At 37.4% G+C, this 17,265-nt stretch overlaps 1 protein-coding gene across 1 annotated transcript in view; it reads left to right on the top strand.

Annotated features, from left to right (window-relative positions):
• The window catches only part of ADAMTS5 (ADAM metallopeptidase with thrombospondin type 1 motif 5), a 47,554-nt gene extending 40,524 nt beyond the window's left edge, over nucleotides 1-7,030 (top strand). Inside the window, exon 8 of the mRNA XM_038581284.1 lies at nucleotides 268-7,030. Within this exon, the coding sequence (XP_038437212.1) occupies nucleotides 268-835 (568 nt within the window). The 3' untranslated portion in view covers nucleotides 836-7,030. The remainder of the gene's footprint in view (nucleotides 1-267) is intronic.
• The last annotated feature ends 10,235 nt before the right edge of the window (nucleotides 7,031-17,265 follow it).

The following is a 17,265-nucleotide window of genomic DNA, read 5'->3' as shown; positions in this document are numbered from 1 at the left end:
TTAGGATGATTTGAAAGTTGGTGGGGACAGGTGACTTGGGGACCCTACTCCTCCACCATCTTGCCCCAAAATCTGAAGCCAATTTTAAACTAATCTCTTAATTACATTAAAACTGTATGAAGATAAGGGGGGACTTTTAGAGAACTTTTATTTGGTTCTTCATGTATTAAGAGTTTATTTATTCTTTCTCTCTGTGTGTGTGTGTGTGTGTGTGTTTTTTCTTTCTTTCTCTCCCCCTCTCTCCTCTGTGGACCTTCTTGCTTCCAGTAAGGGTTACACTGACGTGGTGAGGATCCCCGAAGGGGCAACCCACATCAAAGTCCGGCAGTTCAAAGCCAAAGACCAGACTCGATTCACTGCCTACTTAGCCCTGAAGAAGAAAAACGGTGAGTACCTCATCAATGGGAAGTACATGATCTCCACCTCAGAAACCATCATCGACATCAACGGAACAGTCATGAACTACAGCGGCTGGAGCCACAGGGATGACTTCTTGCATGGCATGGGCTACTCAGCCACAAAGGAAATTCTAATAGTGCAGATTCTTGCAACAGATCCAACGAAAGCATTAGATGTCCGTTACAGTTTTTTTGTTCCCAAGAAGTCCACCCAAAAAGTCAACTCAGTCACCAGCCATGCCAGCAATAAAGTGGGGTCGCACACTCCACAGCTGCAGTGGGTGACAGGCCCATGGCTTGCATGTTCTAGGACCTGTGACACGGGCTGGCACACCAGGACGGTGCAGTGCCAGGACGCAAACCGCAAGTTAGCAAAGGGATGTCTTCTCTCTCAGAGGCCTTCCGCATTTAAGCAATGTTTGCTGAAGAAATGTTAGCCTGTGGTTGTGATCTTATGCAGAGATAACTAGATGTTTCATCACGGAGCAGTCATGGCCAATGGTGGTGATCAATCGTGGTGAACAAGAGGTCTCCCTAAAGCACAGAAAGTCACACTTCAATGGCATTGTCAACAGGAGTCTAATTATGGGCAGAATCTGCTCTCGGTGACCAAACGAAGATGTGCACCATTTCATGTGACAGTGGTGACCTTGGAATATAGAAAAATTTGGGAGTTCTGAACATACCCTGGGCTACAAGAATGAAAAAACACTGATAAATGTAGAATCAGGGGACTTTTGAAGATGGAAGAACAACGGTCTCCCCCTTGTCACCTACCTCTTATAGAATGTCTTCGAAGGCATCATAATCATTATCATCCACAATACACAGTAGCTTATTTTTACTGTTTGTAAATACGTTCTCCCTTGGTATGTCACTTTATATCACTTGGTTCTATTAAAAATATGTATATATATATATGCACATATATATACATATATATATTTCTATAAAAAAATGTTTGACCAAAGTAGGTCTGCAGCTATTTCAACTCCTTCTAGTTTCCAGAAAGAGCTGTGGATGTTTTACTGGAAATTAAGAACTTGCTGCTGTTTTAATAAGATTTTGCATACTTTCAGACTACAGGAGATCAAATTTTAGTCAAAAACCATTTTGACAGCAAGCATCTTCTGAGAAATTCTAAAAAGAAAAAGGATCTCAGTGTATCTAGTCATTTAAATACATGCACGGGTCCATTTCCTTAAACTTTTGACTGCCTGGAAGTTTCAGGCACCCAGCCAAATTGACGCATAATTAGGATGCAGAAGTAGTGTTCGCGTGTGTGTATGTTATGAGTATTCAAGAGTCTAAAAACTAGTTTCTACCCTAAAAACTAGTTTCCTTGTGTTAGAATTTAAAAGGAAAAAAAAAAAGGCATACTTCACCATAGTCTTGATTTATACTTTCACACCACTTTCCCGTTCAGAAGCTTTCATCCGATATCTTACATAGTGTAATATTCATTCAAAACACACAGCAGAGAGTTTTCTGTTCACATCCAACACCTTCAACACTGGTATACCTCTTACCAGCAAGCCTTTAAAATGTGTTTGTTTTCGCTTGTATGTTTGTTCAAGGGTTCTGTAAGACCTGCAATGTTTTGTACTTCTTGTTGACTTAGTATAATAGGAGTATTAAAGATCACTCTGTAGTTAGCCACATCTAGAAGTGGTTATCATTAATGTGGCTCATGCAAAAAAAAGAAAATAGTGGTTAATACTAATAAGACTGTTTCCACACCGTACAGGCAATAATTTCTTGCATTTTCTTTTTAAATCCAAGTATACTGATACTGTACTTAAGATTTTTCCCAATTGGAAAGCATTTGGTTGTACCAGTAAGTGTTTGGGTGATGAAATGTGATGATTTTTGAGAAGTTTGTTGCTTCTATTTCTGTAGTCTGTCTTGGTAGGTTATAAGTTTGGATGTTAGAGATGGAAAAGTTTTACAATCATATGCATAAAAGTCTTTTTTTTTTTTTAAACAGTAAACTGCACCTCTCCACCCCATAGCTCAGAAAATCCAAGATGTTCAGTTTCATTGGGATTTCTTTTTCTTTATGAAATATTACAAAGACAATTGTTTGTTATAAAATTTTATAATAACCATACCAAATGTGCCTACTGTTAAAGATTTGCATATAAAGATGTTAAGGGACCATTGTTTGAGTTCCCTTAAGCTCACAAGAGTTTATTTTTATTAGAAGATATTTTTAATATAAAAGAATTATGTAATTGATCTAGCTATATCACATTCATTTCAGGGGGTGAAGATGTCTCACTGTTTTAAATATTTCCTTAAGAAATTATTTGGTAAAGCAAAATAATTGTTTTACAAAACTAATGATCATCCTTTGGCTTTTCATAGACTATCATTGCTTTAGACATGGTCATTTACTCTTAATAAATTATTGATTAGAGAAGTGAAGCCCAACATTTGGCCATATAGAACATTTGGCCTCCATACATTTGATGGAGGTCACCAGATACCAGGGAGAGGGAACAACGCTTTTCAAATCAGTCAGAAAAAAGTCAAATCACACTATTTGACTATTCCAAGAGAACTAATAGCGAGGCTGACATTACATTTTCCCAATTTTTGAAATAATTTTAATCAATTAACATAATTCTGACAAAGTTTATTTTTATCTTTTATAGTTACAGTCACAGCAATATTAAGAAATAACTGAAGGGCACAAATGCTTGTCTCCTATTCTGCTTCTCTATACTGTATTCATAGATTTTTTTTAGTATGATTTATCATTTATTTTTCCCCAAAATAATGAAGTTTTATACTTCTCATTGAAACAATCCTAGAGAGCTTAAAAGGAATAAACCACTATTCCATGCTTTTAAGGAGTTTTCTTTAGTGTTTTCATACAAATATCAGTAGATTGACTGAGGAATGTATATCTATCTCAACTCTTGAGAAAAATAATAGAGACTGGAAACTGAAATTCAGAGAAATGGAGTGTTCAGTAGATGTAGGGAATAAAGGGAAAATCCTCCATAACAAAATCTAATTTAGTCCAGTTGGATGTTGGACAATGCACGTCACCTTTTCAGACTTGCATCGTGAATAGAGTCTGGAATTCACGATGCTGAGGCTCCTTCCTTGGGGGGGGGAAAAAAAAGGTTTGTCTGTAAATGCTCAGGTTAGTAAGAATCTAATCCCACAGAACTAAACACTCCAGATTAAGTTTCACTGAATAAAGGGAGCCCAGAAGAAAATAGCATTTCTTTCTTCTGGAATAGGAAAGTCCAAATTAAGCCCTGCCTTGTTGTTTGAAGGTTTAAGGGCGTTGTTTTAATCTATTCAGTAAATTCAACTTCCTTTGCCTTCCTGTGGAAACAGTTTTATCCCATTAAACTAAAAATTAAGGGATTAATCACAAACAAAAATAAAGTTGCAGCACTGAAAAAAAAGTAATTTATTGTTTTTGCGACTGGTATGTGAATTTGTGTGATAAAAGTATTTATTCTTATTTAACAAAAATATGTGCAAATTCTATATTTAAAATGTTTTGCTGTTGTCCTACTTTTAATTTATGCTTCATGTTTGTGTATAAAGTACACTTTGTGAGTTTACATAATTACAGCACTGGTTGCTTTTGTATTTTTTTACAGAAGGCTTTCTGCGTGATACAGGCATATATGTATATATTCCTCACATATCCTTATTCTGATATTATAGTTTTCCTTTCTAAGAAAGTTTTCAATTTAATCTGTCTTGACCAGTAGTGTTCACTACTTGTAGTTACATTAATAGGTCTTTGGGTTTCATTAATACTAATTTTTTCAAGTCACAGATAAGAAAAACAATAAAGCAACTAAGGTCTAAGTTCTAAACTTGATATATAAATAGTCTGGAATCTTCCCATAGAAGCTAAGAAATAGTTGAGAATCAGGTCTATTCACTTCACTGATAAACTCGGACAAGGAGCTGTTGATGTTTTATATGAAGTTTGTGTACACACAATATATGATAGACATTGATGTTAATAAAACCAAATATTGTCATTTGCTGCTTTAAGAACACTCCTTAAAAATTAATATCAGTTAGTCTCTAGTATTGGTAGGATTCTATAGTGAGAATAAACAAATTGCATTTAAGTGATTCAAATATTAGTAGTCATGGGTGTTTCCACAAATATGGGGTCTCCATTGATTGAGTGTGACTTTGTACTACTACTAATGAATCTTATGGAGTGAAAATAGGACTTGGGACAAGCAGGGACACCTTTGATCACATCAGCTTGCCTCTGACTAGGATTTCAGTCTGGTCACAGCAATAAGGCAAAGCACCCTTGGATATACAATTGACCAGACCAATCTCTGGTTCTGATGTTTCCCCCATTGACCCCTTCCTTAGTAAAGGTCATTTCAATGGTTTAGGTGAACACAGCAAGCAGATTCAATGAAGTCTAGGACTTGTGTATGGCTTAGAGTTCACTTTTTTGTGAAATAAGATTGAATTTTAATAATGGCTAAATTTTGCTAATAGTTTATGACTGAGGATTGGTGAATATTATTAATCTATTTATAATTAAGCTTAAGGCAATAAAATACCTTATATTTTTTAAGATTTCAAGCTTGATAAATGAATAACTATGAGTACAGAAATGGTCATCCAAAGCTATCATAGAATCAAGGTCAAGGTGATCTATCAGACACACAAAAAAATGAACTCGTATATTTTCTCTATCATTTTTCTCACTTGCCAACAACCTGTAGTTTTAAACTGCCAAAAAATTAGAACAATTTAGCTAATTAATCCACTGGAAAAAAAAAAAAAAAAAAAAAACAATCTTCCCAATAGTCTCCCCGCTAACAACTAGAGAAATACTTCTCAAGTTATATGATCACGAAACACATCAATCTATACTGCATAATTATCTTCTAGTCCATCAACATATGGGAACATGTTGAAATAAGAACCCATTCCATTAGTGAGACAAAAATGGAAATATACATGATGTTCAGATCACAAAAGTATTCAATCTGCCAAATGCCAGTGTGATGATACCATAATTCTCAATCCAGATTTTGTGGGAAAAAAATAAAAGAATATGTTGTTAGAAGTTGTTGGTTTTAAAAGAGACTAAGATTGAAATGTACATATTAGTTAACCCAGTTAATTGCACCTTCCTAATATAGTAGCACTTTAGCAGTAAGTTGGCTACCTGTGGTTCTTATCCTGGAGCTCCACCAGCTGGCCCATGTGGACTGCCAGAGATCAATGAAAAACCAAACAGCCCATCCCATCTTAAGGCATGGCCACATCAGAGTGATCCAAAGTCTAACACTGTGAGGAAAACTGTGATTTGTAAATAAAGCAGCATTCTTTTTGTTTGTTTGTTTTCTTTTAGCACATCCAATGAACAATTGTCATTTTTAATCAAGGTGCTAACATCTTCAGTGAGAACTGTCAAATGTGGTATTTCTGAGTTGCTATCTTATTCTACATGAGTTTTCAATTTGCAAAAGAGAACTCTTAAGTTTTGGTGAAGGCAGGACACAACTTGATACTCAGTGTTTGGGAAATTGCTCCTAGTGGTCAGTCTGATCAGGGCTCAGTGACATAAGCCATAGGTACATCAAGGATGTTTAAGGTGGCATCAGAACTCGAAGGGTATCAGGCTAGAACGGACTTTCAGAGGACTCATGTTTCATCACTTACTAAATCATCAATGTTCCTTTCAAACATGCCTTTCAAATGAACTTGTTTGTTTCCTTACACAAACTTGTATGTGTATTTAGCCTGTTTTTAGCATTACAATATTTTATGTCCATGGCGAATACTTGGCTACTACTTCTTGGTCTTTTCTTTGACAGTCACAGCATATTAGAAGCACTTCAGCCCAGACTGCGAACATAATTAGAATAGGAGATCATGTTGTGTATGACTTTGTGAGACTAGACTTTTCATTAAGAAACATACATTGTCTCTGGATGGTGTTTGCATTACACGCTCAGGCATGACGTAAACGTAGGAGTTGACAAATACTGCTTACATTTTAGTTATGTTGTAGGAAAAGAAATCATGCACATGCTTTATAGATAGACTGCAGGTAACTGAACAGATTGCAGAAATGTATTGAATTTTATGAAACCAGTGGCACAAATATTTGAGTCCTGTATTAGAGTCTGTGAGCAAAGACATGATAAGTGTTAAGTGGGTATAACTGAGATTTTTAAATCTTGAGAGATGCTTTCAGAGTAGAGTGAAATATTGAGGGTGTTGTATATAAGCAGTCAAACGTAAGCTGCTTACTATCTTCAGTTTTCCAGAAGTGATAGCATTTTTCAGTAAATGTGATGCAGTTAAAAAACCAAAAATCTTGGAGAACTAAGACGGGTCTTGTTTAAAATGTCTCTTCAGCTTTGGCAAATTTTGAACCTGAATCAACTATTGAAAGCATTACTGTGTCTTGTAGCCTGCATTCCACGACAGCTCTGTTATTCAGGTAAACCACGTGAACTGACTCGTTTGGGACCTATACTGTAATATTTTTCATTGAGGAACAATATCCTATTTTGTAAAGCATTTCCCTGTGTGTGACTTTAAACTGTAAAATTAAACATTGGCTTTGTGGTTTCAGTGGGCTTAATAAATGTTAATTGTAAACTAGGGTAAAGTATGTACTGCATATAATATGTTTTAGAGTTGGAAACTATTGTCCATTTATTTTTAGTTTTCTCATAACAACAGTAGGACCAAGCCAGGTCTTAAGAAAGCCCAGGCTCTCTAATTTCTGCCATTCTTCTTCCTCACCATAGATCATTCATACATCTTCTATGTTAGTTATGGGACTTTGGAATATTGCTTTAAGTTCATCTTAACAGACTGTCATCCTCTAAAGTCTATGTAGTGTTGAAATTCTGGTGTTAAACTGGTAACAGCAAGCAGCATAATCTACCTGCTTCATTTGTACTTTTTTAAAGATAAACTTCTGCTATATAGAAAAATCAAAGAGTTAATACTAATGCACACATGGAAATTCAAAAAAAATGACATTCATTCACTAGCAAAATCTTATTCATTTGCTAACAAATGAATTAAGGCTTCTAAGGACATTGATTCCTTCTTTTTTTATTTTTATTTTTTTTAGTTTTTATTTATTTATTTTTTTCACATTGATTCCTTCTAAACCTGAAATCAGGGATCCCTGGGTGGCTCAGTGGTTTGGCGCCTGCCTTTGGCCCAGGGTACGATCCTGGAGTCCCAGGATCGAGTCCTGCGTCGGGCTCCCAGCATGGAGCCTGCTTCTCCCTCTGCCTGTGTCTCTGACTCTCTCTCTCTCTCTCTCTTGTCTATCATGAATAAATAAATAAATAAATAAATAAATAAATAAATAAATAAATCTTTAAAAAAATAAACCTGAAATCATTACTATTTAGTGTACATTGCAAACATTGAATTTCTTCCTCATATCAAATAATATTTCAGAATTCTTGTGCTTGAAATTCCCTTCTTCGTAAGATAATGGAGATTTTAAACAAGTAATTATAAACACCTAAACTTTTAAAAGATGGTGTAGAAACTCAATCATAATATTGCTAAGATCGGTTGAACATGTCTTTGGGTCAGGCCCTATGCTAAACATCTCACAAACTTTCCCCTACATGCTTTCCCCATGACCCATGTGAGATTGGTCTTAAGATTCCAATATTACAGATGATGATCATGTTGTTGTAACTGTTAATGGTCACCTGTAACCTGTAATGTAACTGTTAATGGGTAATGGTGTTACCCAGTGTCAGGGACTGTGATAAGCACTTTAGGTATTTATTATCAATTTTCAGCTTCTTTAAGCACTGAGAATCTTTTTTTTTTTAATTTTTTAAATTTTATTTAAATTCAGTTTGCCAACATATAGTATATATAACACCCAGTGCTCATCTCATCTTGAAGCACTGAAAGTCTTAAACCTGCATCAACTGTGAGTCTGAGAGAGAGACTGTGCGGGGATTTAGAGGATTTTGTGAGATTGGAGAAACGCAGGAAGTGTTTAGATGTACCAATGTGTGTTGTGCCCCCTGGGTAAGTGCAAGAGCAGTCCTGAAATTCCAATGAAAACAGCAAGGAAACTATGAGAATCAGACAAGCAGTGAGAACAGAAGCAAGTGATCAGAGTATACAAAGAACTGTTGTTTAAGGAGAGAGGAGAGAGAATTTGATTTAGAAAACTAGTAAATTGCTGTGAAGAATTAAAAAAAAAAAAAAACAGTGTTTAACTTTGCAAACTCCTTCACGGCTAATAATGAGCTGGTTCAGACAAGGTCAAGGCATAAAAATGGTCCTGAGGGGAGCTTGGAGATTAGAAGTGGAGTGACCAAAGTGGTTAGAAATGACACTACAGACACTGGAAAAGTTCAAATCATCTGTAATTCCTAGATTCTGTGGGTGTCTTTCTTGGTGTATCATTGGTTTAGCTGTTCAATTAAACTCGTGTTTTCCCACAGAATGAATGATTACATGTCCAAATGCAGACACAAGCAAAGAGGTGTAGCTTCTCTTTCTCTGCCCCCCACCATGTCCCTCATATAGGTGAAGAGAATCAAATCTCTGAATGATCAACCATCGGGGCTCTTCCTAGACATGAAGAGAGATACGAAGCAGCCCCAGGACCTCATCTAACATGAATTCATAAATTTTGCTGTAATACTGATTTCTCTTTTCACTTCTAGATGCCCACAGCATTTTGTCTCCCTCTTTCAACATTCATCAGGGTTTGCCTTGAACGGGAGTTACAAACTTTTTGCTGTGGTTACTTATTAGTGAAAGCTTCTCAGTCTTGGGGAGCAGAAAATAGATTTCTTAATCACTTGTAAGTAGGCTCATTCCAAAAACAGTGGCTGAGCTAGTTTTAGGTTAAACAAATTCTTCATCTACAAAAGCGTTGGGAGCTGCTAACCTACTCATCTTCCAGATAAGTCTGATACCCACCAGGCATTGCAAAGAATGTTGCTAGATGGTTTCTTTACTTTTAAGCCCCTTTACTATCTCTTTGCCTCTTCAGAGGTGTTTGTTTTCTTTTGCTCCTTGGATCTTAGTTGTATTGTTTTAGGCAGTTTCAAGATGGGAGCTCCGACTTCAGAGCTGGGTAAAACTGGGCAGATGATTCAACACAAGCGTCTGTGCAGGTGGGATTCTGAGGAGGTTCCTGGAGCAGTGACCACTGTGGACATGCCAGACAGGATATTAGTGTGCGGGAGCAAGAAATGAAGGTACCTTCCCTCCAGGTTATGCTAACAACAGCTCCTTCTCAGCTGATCCACTGCTATCACCCTAGTCCAAGCCACCAAACTTTTCTACCCTGAACAACAGCAAATGCCTCCTACCGATGCTTCCTGCTTCAGCCAAACTGATCACAGAAAACATTAAGTCAGATCAGTTAGCTTCTTTGCTAAAAATTCTCCAACACCTTCTTATCTTATCCAAAGTAAAAAGCAGTATCCTGGGGATCCCCGGGTGGCTCAGCGGTTCAGCGCCTGCCTTTGACCCAGGGCGTGATCCTGGAGTCCGGGGATCGAGTACCGCGTCAGGCTCCCTGGATGGAGTCTGCTTCTCTCTCTGCCTGTGTCTCTGCCTCTCTCTCTCTCTCTCTCTCTCTCTCTCTCTCTCTCTCCCTCTCTCTCTGTCTATTATGAATAAATAAACTCTTTAGAAAAAAAAAAAAAGCAGTATCCTTTGCATGGCCTTCAAAGTCTCCAGGGATCCAGTTCCTACCTTCCACCTGACTTTCTCTCCCAGTTCCCTCAACCCTGGTGCACTACTCCAGCTGCCATTCCTCACTGTAGCAAGCATGACCCCCAACCAGAACCCTTTGCCTAGAACATTCTACCCCAGATAGATACTTGTTTCTTCTCTCCCTTCAAGTCTCTGCTTAAATGTTATCACTTAGAGAGGCCATCTCTGACCACCGTAAATCAAATAGGACCATTCCTCCTTCATTTCTTCTCATGGCATTTATCAACACTTGAAATTGCAATATGTAATCATTGCATATGCCCAGTATTATTATACACACAAACATATGAGTATATGTGTACGTGCTTTGAGAGAAGTCTGTGATCTTTTCACTGCCAGATCACCAGATGCCTGGCATATAATAAGTATTCAATAAGTATTTGTTGAATGGATGAATGAAGAATGGATGAATGAATAGATGGCAATCCAGGCAAATTATCATCATTGGGGGATGCAGGAAACTTTCAGTGGAATCTAAGTCAGTGGGCAAAATATGGTAATGGAAATATTTTATTCAAGTTACACTGACCTGATAGACAAAAGGCAAGCCAAGGTTAGGCCGGGGATGAAGGGAAGCCAGGGTAGATGGGTGGTAGCAAAAACTAAGCTCCTTGATTTCAAGACAGATCTTTAATTCCTAATATGATAGGTTGTAGAAGGAAGAATACTAAAGATATTCCTCCATAATTCCCATCCCTTGTTTATTCAATCAAACACTAACCCAGGTACTAATGTGAAAGTATTTTATAGATGGAATAACGTTACCAACCCACAAACCTTAAAATAGGACTATTAATCTGGATTCACTGGGGGGCCTGATATAATCACTTGAATTCTTAAAAGCAGAAGAGAAAGGGAAAAGGGGAAGTCAGAGAAGTTTCAAGGATGCGAAAGATTCCATGTGTCAATGCTAGCTTTGAATATAGGGAAAGGTATCAACCAGTCAAGGAATTGCAGAGTCTAGAAGCTGAGAACGAACCCTACCTGACAGCCATCAAGGACACAGGGACCTCAGTTCTACAATGGCAAGACACAGGATTTGAGCAACAACATGAAGAAGCTTGCAATCAGATTCATCTTCAGAGCCCCCAGAAAGGGGTACATCCTTGTGATGCCTTGATTACAACCTGGTAATCACCAGAGCCATGCTGAGGCTTGACATCTATAAAACTGGGAGATGAGAAACTGGTGTTATTTTAAGCTGCTAAATGTGTGGCAATTTTTATGATACCTACAGAAAATGAAAATGTAGGTCAAAACAAGGAAGGATCCCAATCTAGAATGGAATATCATAAAGGCTATTAGGTTAGACCCTTAAGCAGAATGAGCAAGGGTAAGACCCAGTTATTGGGGCTACAGCACAAGAAGGCAACACAAGACAAACACCGAACCTGAGTTACTAGAACTGGCACAAGGCATGGGATGAGACTCCACATTTAAGCTAATTTTGATATGGAGTCACTTGGCTGCTAGACAACAGATCCATATATATACACCTTGACTTGAGGACAGGATTAGTTAAAAGCTTGGTGTGAAATGAGAATCACAGTGATAAGAACAAGCAAAAACAGTCTGAAAAGGAGTAGGAGTCAATGGATGGGGAAATCCATTGCCTGCAACAATGTTTTCCAAAATGCGGCTACCAAATCCTTTGTTGCAATACATAAATGAAGAGAGGTCTTCATCAAGTAAGTTAAAAATTTAACAAGGATGTTTTGATTATATATTGCTATTCACAAGCCATCCAAAACTTAGTGGCTTAGACAACGGTTTATTGAACTTCATAGTTCTGAGTCAGGGCCCAGTTGAACAAGGTGTCTGCCCCACAGATCAACTAGGGTCATTTGGTGAGATGCATGTGGTGGCTGGATTGGAGTGACCAAGGTAGGCTCACTCACATGCCTTGGGTCTTGGCAGGGATAGTCAGGTCCGTGTCAGCCCACCCTTCCTTTTTTATGTGATCTCAGGCCTTTTCCAAGAGTAGGTATTTCCGGAGAACCAAATGGAATCTACAGGGCCTTTCATGGCTGAGGCTTGGAAGTCGCAGAACATTCCGTTTTAACACAACTAATTGAAAATTTCACCATGTGTGAACTGGTGACCTTCAAAGATCTTTTCTTGATTCTTCCAAAAGTTGGTATTATGCAATATGCCGTTTTTTGTAGTTTGGTTAATCAACCTTTTGAAGTTAATTTTTCTTGCTAACATGTCATTTCTGCACACATAAAAATGGACGTTTTCATTTCAGAAACAACACTGCTTAGAATTGTAAAGGCCTAATAGTTAACAATTAAGTGGAAATCATTACGCTTTATATTTATTTTTGCATAAAACAAGCAAACTACAGGCAATAAGTTACGTAGTCTTTTTTTTAAAGATTTTATTTATTTGTTTGTTTGTTTATTTATTTATGAGAGACACAGAGAGAGGCAAAAATATAGGCAGAGGGAGAAGCAGGCTCCCTGCAGGGAGCCCCATGTGGAATTCAATCCCAGGACCCTAGAATCATGACCTGAGCCAAAGGCAGGCACTCAACCATTGAGCCACCCAGGCGTCCCAGTTACACAGTCTTGTAATTAACTTGGTGTACCAGCCCTGACTCTGGGGAATTTCCCTGGTTGGATGGGAAAGATGAGTTGATATTTATTGTTTTTTGTTTTGTTTGATTTTGTTTTCCCACTCTGCATGCCTCTCCCTAAAATAACATTTCAACATGTCTAAAAAGTTGTTGCCATTTTGTGGACCACAAGTGCTTGACTTAAGAAGGCCCCAAACTTAATGTTGTAAAGACAGGTTTGGGTATCTATCATCCACGTGGAGTTGAATACATAATAAATCCTTATTTTCCAAAACATATTAAGCCAGATGTATACAATAGCATAATAAGTTATTCAATCACCTGCAAGTCATTTCACGAACAAGTAAAACCACTCTACATTAAAAGGATGAGGGCTCAGATAATGTATCATTTAAGAGATACAAAACCTAATAAAACTCTATTTAATGTAATGATCAAGTTCCAATTCCTTTAAAGTGATGGGCCTTGCTACTAATCCTACCAGTTCTGCCATTGGTCCTACTGGCGGCCAGTCTGATTATGCATGAATCAATATATAAATCCATCAACACAGATTTGAAAAGGTGTGTACTGCTGAAAATGGGCCAGGAGCTTTTAGAAAGGACTCTTGTATATTGCATCTTTCTCCCACCGAAAGAACAAAACCATTTTAATATTAGAGTAGAGTGTTTCTGGAACCCATTATTTTGCTCCTATAATCCAATAAAGATAGATATCCAAAACTTTTTTTTTTAAATTTTAGCATTGATTAGTCTCCAATATGTGAACCCAGTGACATAATCTGACATGAAATCCAGGCCTGTTATTTATATAAATAATAGTGAAAGGGAATATAAGGGAAGGGAGAAGAAATGTGTGGGAAATATCAGAAAGGGAGACAGAACGTAAAGACTGCTAACTCTGGGAAACGAACTAGGGGTGGTAGAAGGGGAGGAGGGCGGGGGGTGGGGGTGAATGGGTGACGGGCACTGGGGGTTATTCTGTATGTTGGTAAATTGAACACCAATAAAAAATAAATTAAAAAAAAAAAACAGAAAAAAAAAAAAGAAATCCAGGCCTGTTACTGAAAGTGTCTTTGTTTATTTGTTTGTTTTTTAACTTTAGAATTATAGAAAGAAACGAAATCTCCAATAAAGGCTCCATTCTGGTTGTCCTATTTTCCTGAAAATAATCCTCCTCTCAAAGTACTTTTCCTTTGATCTTCCATTTATCCTCTTTTTGGACAAATCTACATTGTATAAGAAGTTTAAATTTCTTGAACCAAATAGCACTTTAAGAACCTGATTAAATCTGTGGTTCACTTAATAAATGCACATGCACGCAAAATATTATGTATAATTTCTAGAAAATTCGTGGACTTTCAAGAGCTAAACAAGCAATTCCAATGTAACAGAAAGAAAAGTAAATATGTTCTAAATGACGATTTTCTTTTTAAAAAATTGTATTTCTTTATTTCTTTATTTATTTATTTATTTGACAGAGAGAGAGCAGAAGCAGGGGGAACAGCAGAGGGAGACAGAGAAGCAGGCTCCCCACTAAGCAGGGAGGGTTTGATCCTTGGACCCTGGGATCATTACCTGAGTTGAAGGCAGACACTTAACCAACTGAGCCACCCAAGTGTCCCTAAATGACAATTTTCTAATAAACAATTTGCAAGAGAAAAGTTTGCTCTTAGGTTTAGAGCATATTTTGTACACATTGATAATTTTTAAAAACATATGTACTGATCACTTATGTAGTATGGTCTGTAATAATATTGGAATATGATAGCAACACACAGTTCCAGGATTCAAGGTCCTAAAGCCAGGGAGATGCATATGTAGGTGACAAAGGAATCATATTGCCGTAGAATCATTTCTATATTATAGTTAAAAATGGTGTCGTTCATGTAATATAGTCACGAAGGAAGGAGCCAAACTCTTGAAGCACATTGCCAGAATTCTATCAGTGATCCGCTTCTTCTTCTGCATGTTGCAGACATCGCTAATGCTAACACTCATTCCACCCTTCTTGCTGGGGCCATATTAAAGGGGTGAGGCAGATGGTCAGCTAGAGCCTGGGTCCTTGAGCAGCTCAACAAATGCCAACAGTCAACCACCTCTGAAATTCTTGTTCAGTGGGAACTTTCTTTTAAGTCATTACTTTATTTTCTCTTTCTTGAAGACAAAAACATTTCTACTTGATTCAGGTTCTCATTTTGATCCTGGGAATCCTAATTTAGGAGTTATAACAGCAGCCTGAAACTCCATGAGGGTAAAAAAAAATGGGAAAGATGGAGGAACTTAAAACTATGTTCTATTTTGTATGATGAAAAAAGTTGGAAAGGGACTTTAGTACAACATAGCACATATTTTCAAATAGTTGACAGGCTAGCCATGGGGAGGAAAAATTACGATAACTTTATATAACCAGGAGGTTAGATTTAAAACCAATGACGTGGGCAAAATAAGCACCGGTGTAGAAAAAAATCTCTACACTCTAACTTTTCTTCCAAACACAGTTGCTTCAGAAGTACCATAACTGTGAAGGTTTATTTTTGCCTCTCCCCACCCCCAATGAAAAGTTTTCTAAAAGGGTCAATGTATGCTGTGTGTGTGCATTATTTTTAAGTATGTTTAATAAGTATTTGTCTTAATCTCTTTCATCCTATAGATTACGCCATGAATCCAGATTAATAGTCCTATTTTAAGGTTTGTGGGTTGGTAACGTTAATTCCATCTTAATCTCTTTCATCCTATAGATTGCAAGAATACACTTCTTGCACTCAGTATGCAATGCTGCCAATTGTGAAAGCTTAATTTTACTTTTTCCTGAGTATAGTGATTCTCATCTGGGGGAAATTTTGCTCCCTATAGGATATTTGGCAATGGTGGGAGATCTCTTTGATTGTCAATCTAGGGAGGGGAGATGTTACTGGCTTCTAGTGGATAGAATCAAGGGATGCTGCAATGCACAGGATAGCTGCCCCCCTAATGACAGAGTTACCCCATCCAAAATGGCAGTAGTGTTGAGGTTGAAAAACACTGCTTTAGCGGATCCCTCCTGTCTCATGCTGTCTGCGTGATACACATTCTCAGGGGAGTACTTCTCACCTTCCAATGAGATATGAGTCAACATGTCTGTGACTTTCTACCTCGGTGCTATAGAAGTTGGAGCATCAGGGGCTGGGGCCAGTGCTTCATTCTTGGAACATTAGCACATGGTATGCATTTCCTCACATGAGAATCAAATAATCTCAGGTAGGTTAGGAGCCTGGGCATTGTCAGGACAAGCGATGGATTATGCAGGTGAAAATGGCATAGACTGATGACAGACAATTGCTATAAATCCCTGTTAGTTTTACTTCCAGCCACATGCAACTGATTGCAAGAAATCTATGGAAAGCAGCTCTGGCCCGTTCATTTTAGAAAATCAGTCTTGTGCCCAAAGCCAAGTTTGCACATTTTCTGAATGAGCTAAGTGGAATATTTTCCATATAGCTAAATGAAAAGAATTGAGAAGAATGAAAGTTTTGTTCCTTCAAGGTATTTATACACAATCTTTTATTTTAGGTGTAAATGGTATTTATTTTTAAATAGTAAGAGCTGTAAATGAGCATGGTTTAGTTTCTAGAGAATGTTAGAAGGATGAAAACTTTAGGAAATACAAAAACATGATAATACAACAGACAATCCCAATACAGTTTTCCATGTGAGCCACTAACTATGGATATTGAGATCCTTTAAGAGCCTTTTTTAAGAATAAAAGTTGCATAAAGGCTTATATGTGCAGATTTACGCTGAAATATATACTCTCAAACTTGACTGTTTAGAATAGCCCTTCTAATGCTATTATAATTGACTAAAGAGAGAGAGAGAAATGGGGTTTTGTTTTCTTTTTCTTTCTTAAAAAAAAAAAAAAAAAACCCACAATTTCCTAATTTAGAAAGGAAATCACCAGCAATACAAAAGCTGGAAATCTGGTCAAAACCAAAGAGAAACCACAGTACACAGTATCTTAAGGATTAAGGACAATATAAGACAGAGTGAAGGTGGGGTAGAGAGAAGGTCACAGGCATTGTGGTTAAGAGCAGGTAAAATCAGGGGATCAGGAGAGGACACACTATGAAATTCTGCTTACATTTTCATGAGGCTATTATTCATTTTCAGATATATACAGTGTACTTGCCACTGGATTCCATCAGCCAAACCAGAAGGATTCCTGAGGTTCTCGTTTATTTCTGCTGTCTACAGCCATTACCTTCCACCTCCTAAAAGACTCAACACCACAGCTTTCAAGTCAAGGCCAAAGACGCTACATCTCTAGAAGTGAGTGTACAATTTGAAAAATGATTGCGCTTTGATGTGCTTTGTTTTTCTCTAACAGAAATGATTTTCAATCATAAAGGTCAATCTTGGCTGCATTCAAAACCTGATACACAGTGACTGGCATGTTCGCCTAAGTCATCAAAACCGAGAACCATCTCTAAAAACATGTTACCTTGGTTCTGAGTCACTCTGCATGCGATATAGACGGGGAGGAACTAATTCCTTTTGT

This window comes from Canis lupus, chromosome 31 (assembly GCF_011100685.1).
Source record: "Canis lupus familiaris isolate Mischka breed German Shepherd chromosome 31, alternate assembly UU_Cfam_GSD_1.0, whole genome shotgun sequence".
NCBI lineage: Eukaryota > Metazoa > Chordata > Mammalia > Carnivora > Canidae > Canis > Canis lupus.
The sequence above is the reverse complement of the archived record's forward strand: the minus strand, read 5'-3'. Positions and strand labels throughout refer to the sequence as shown.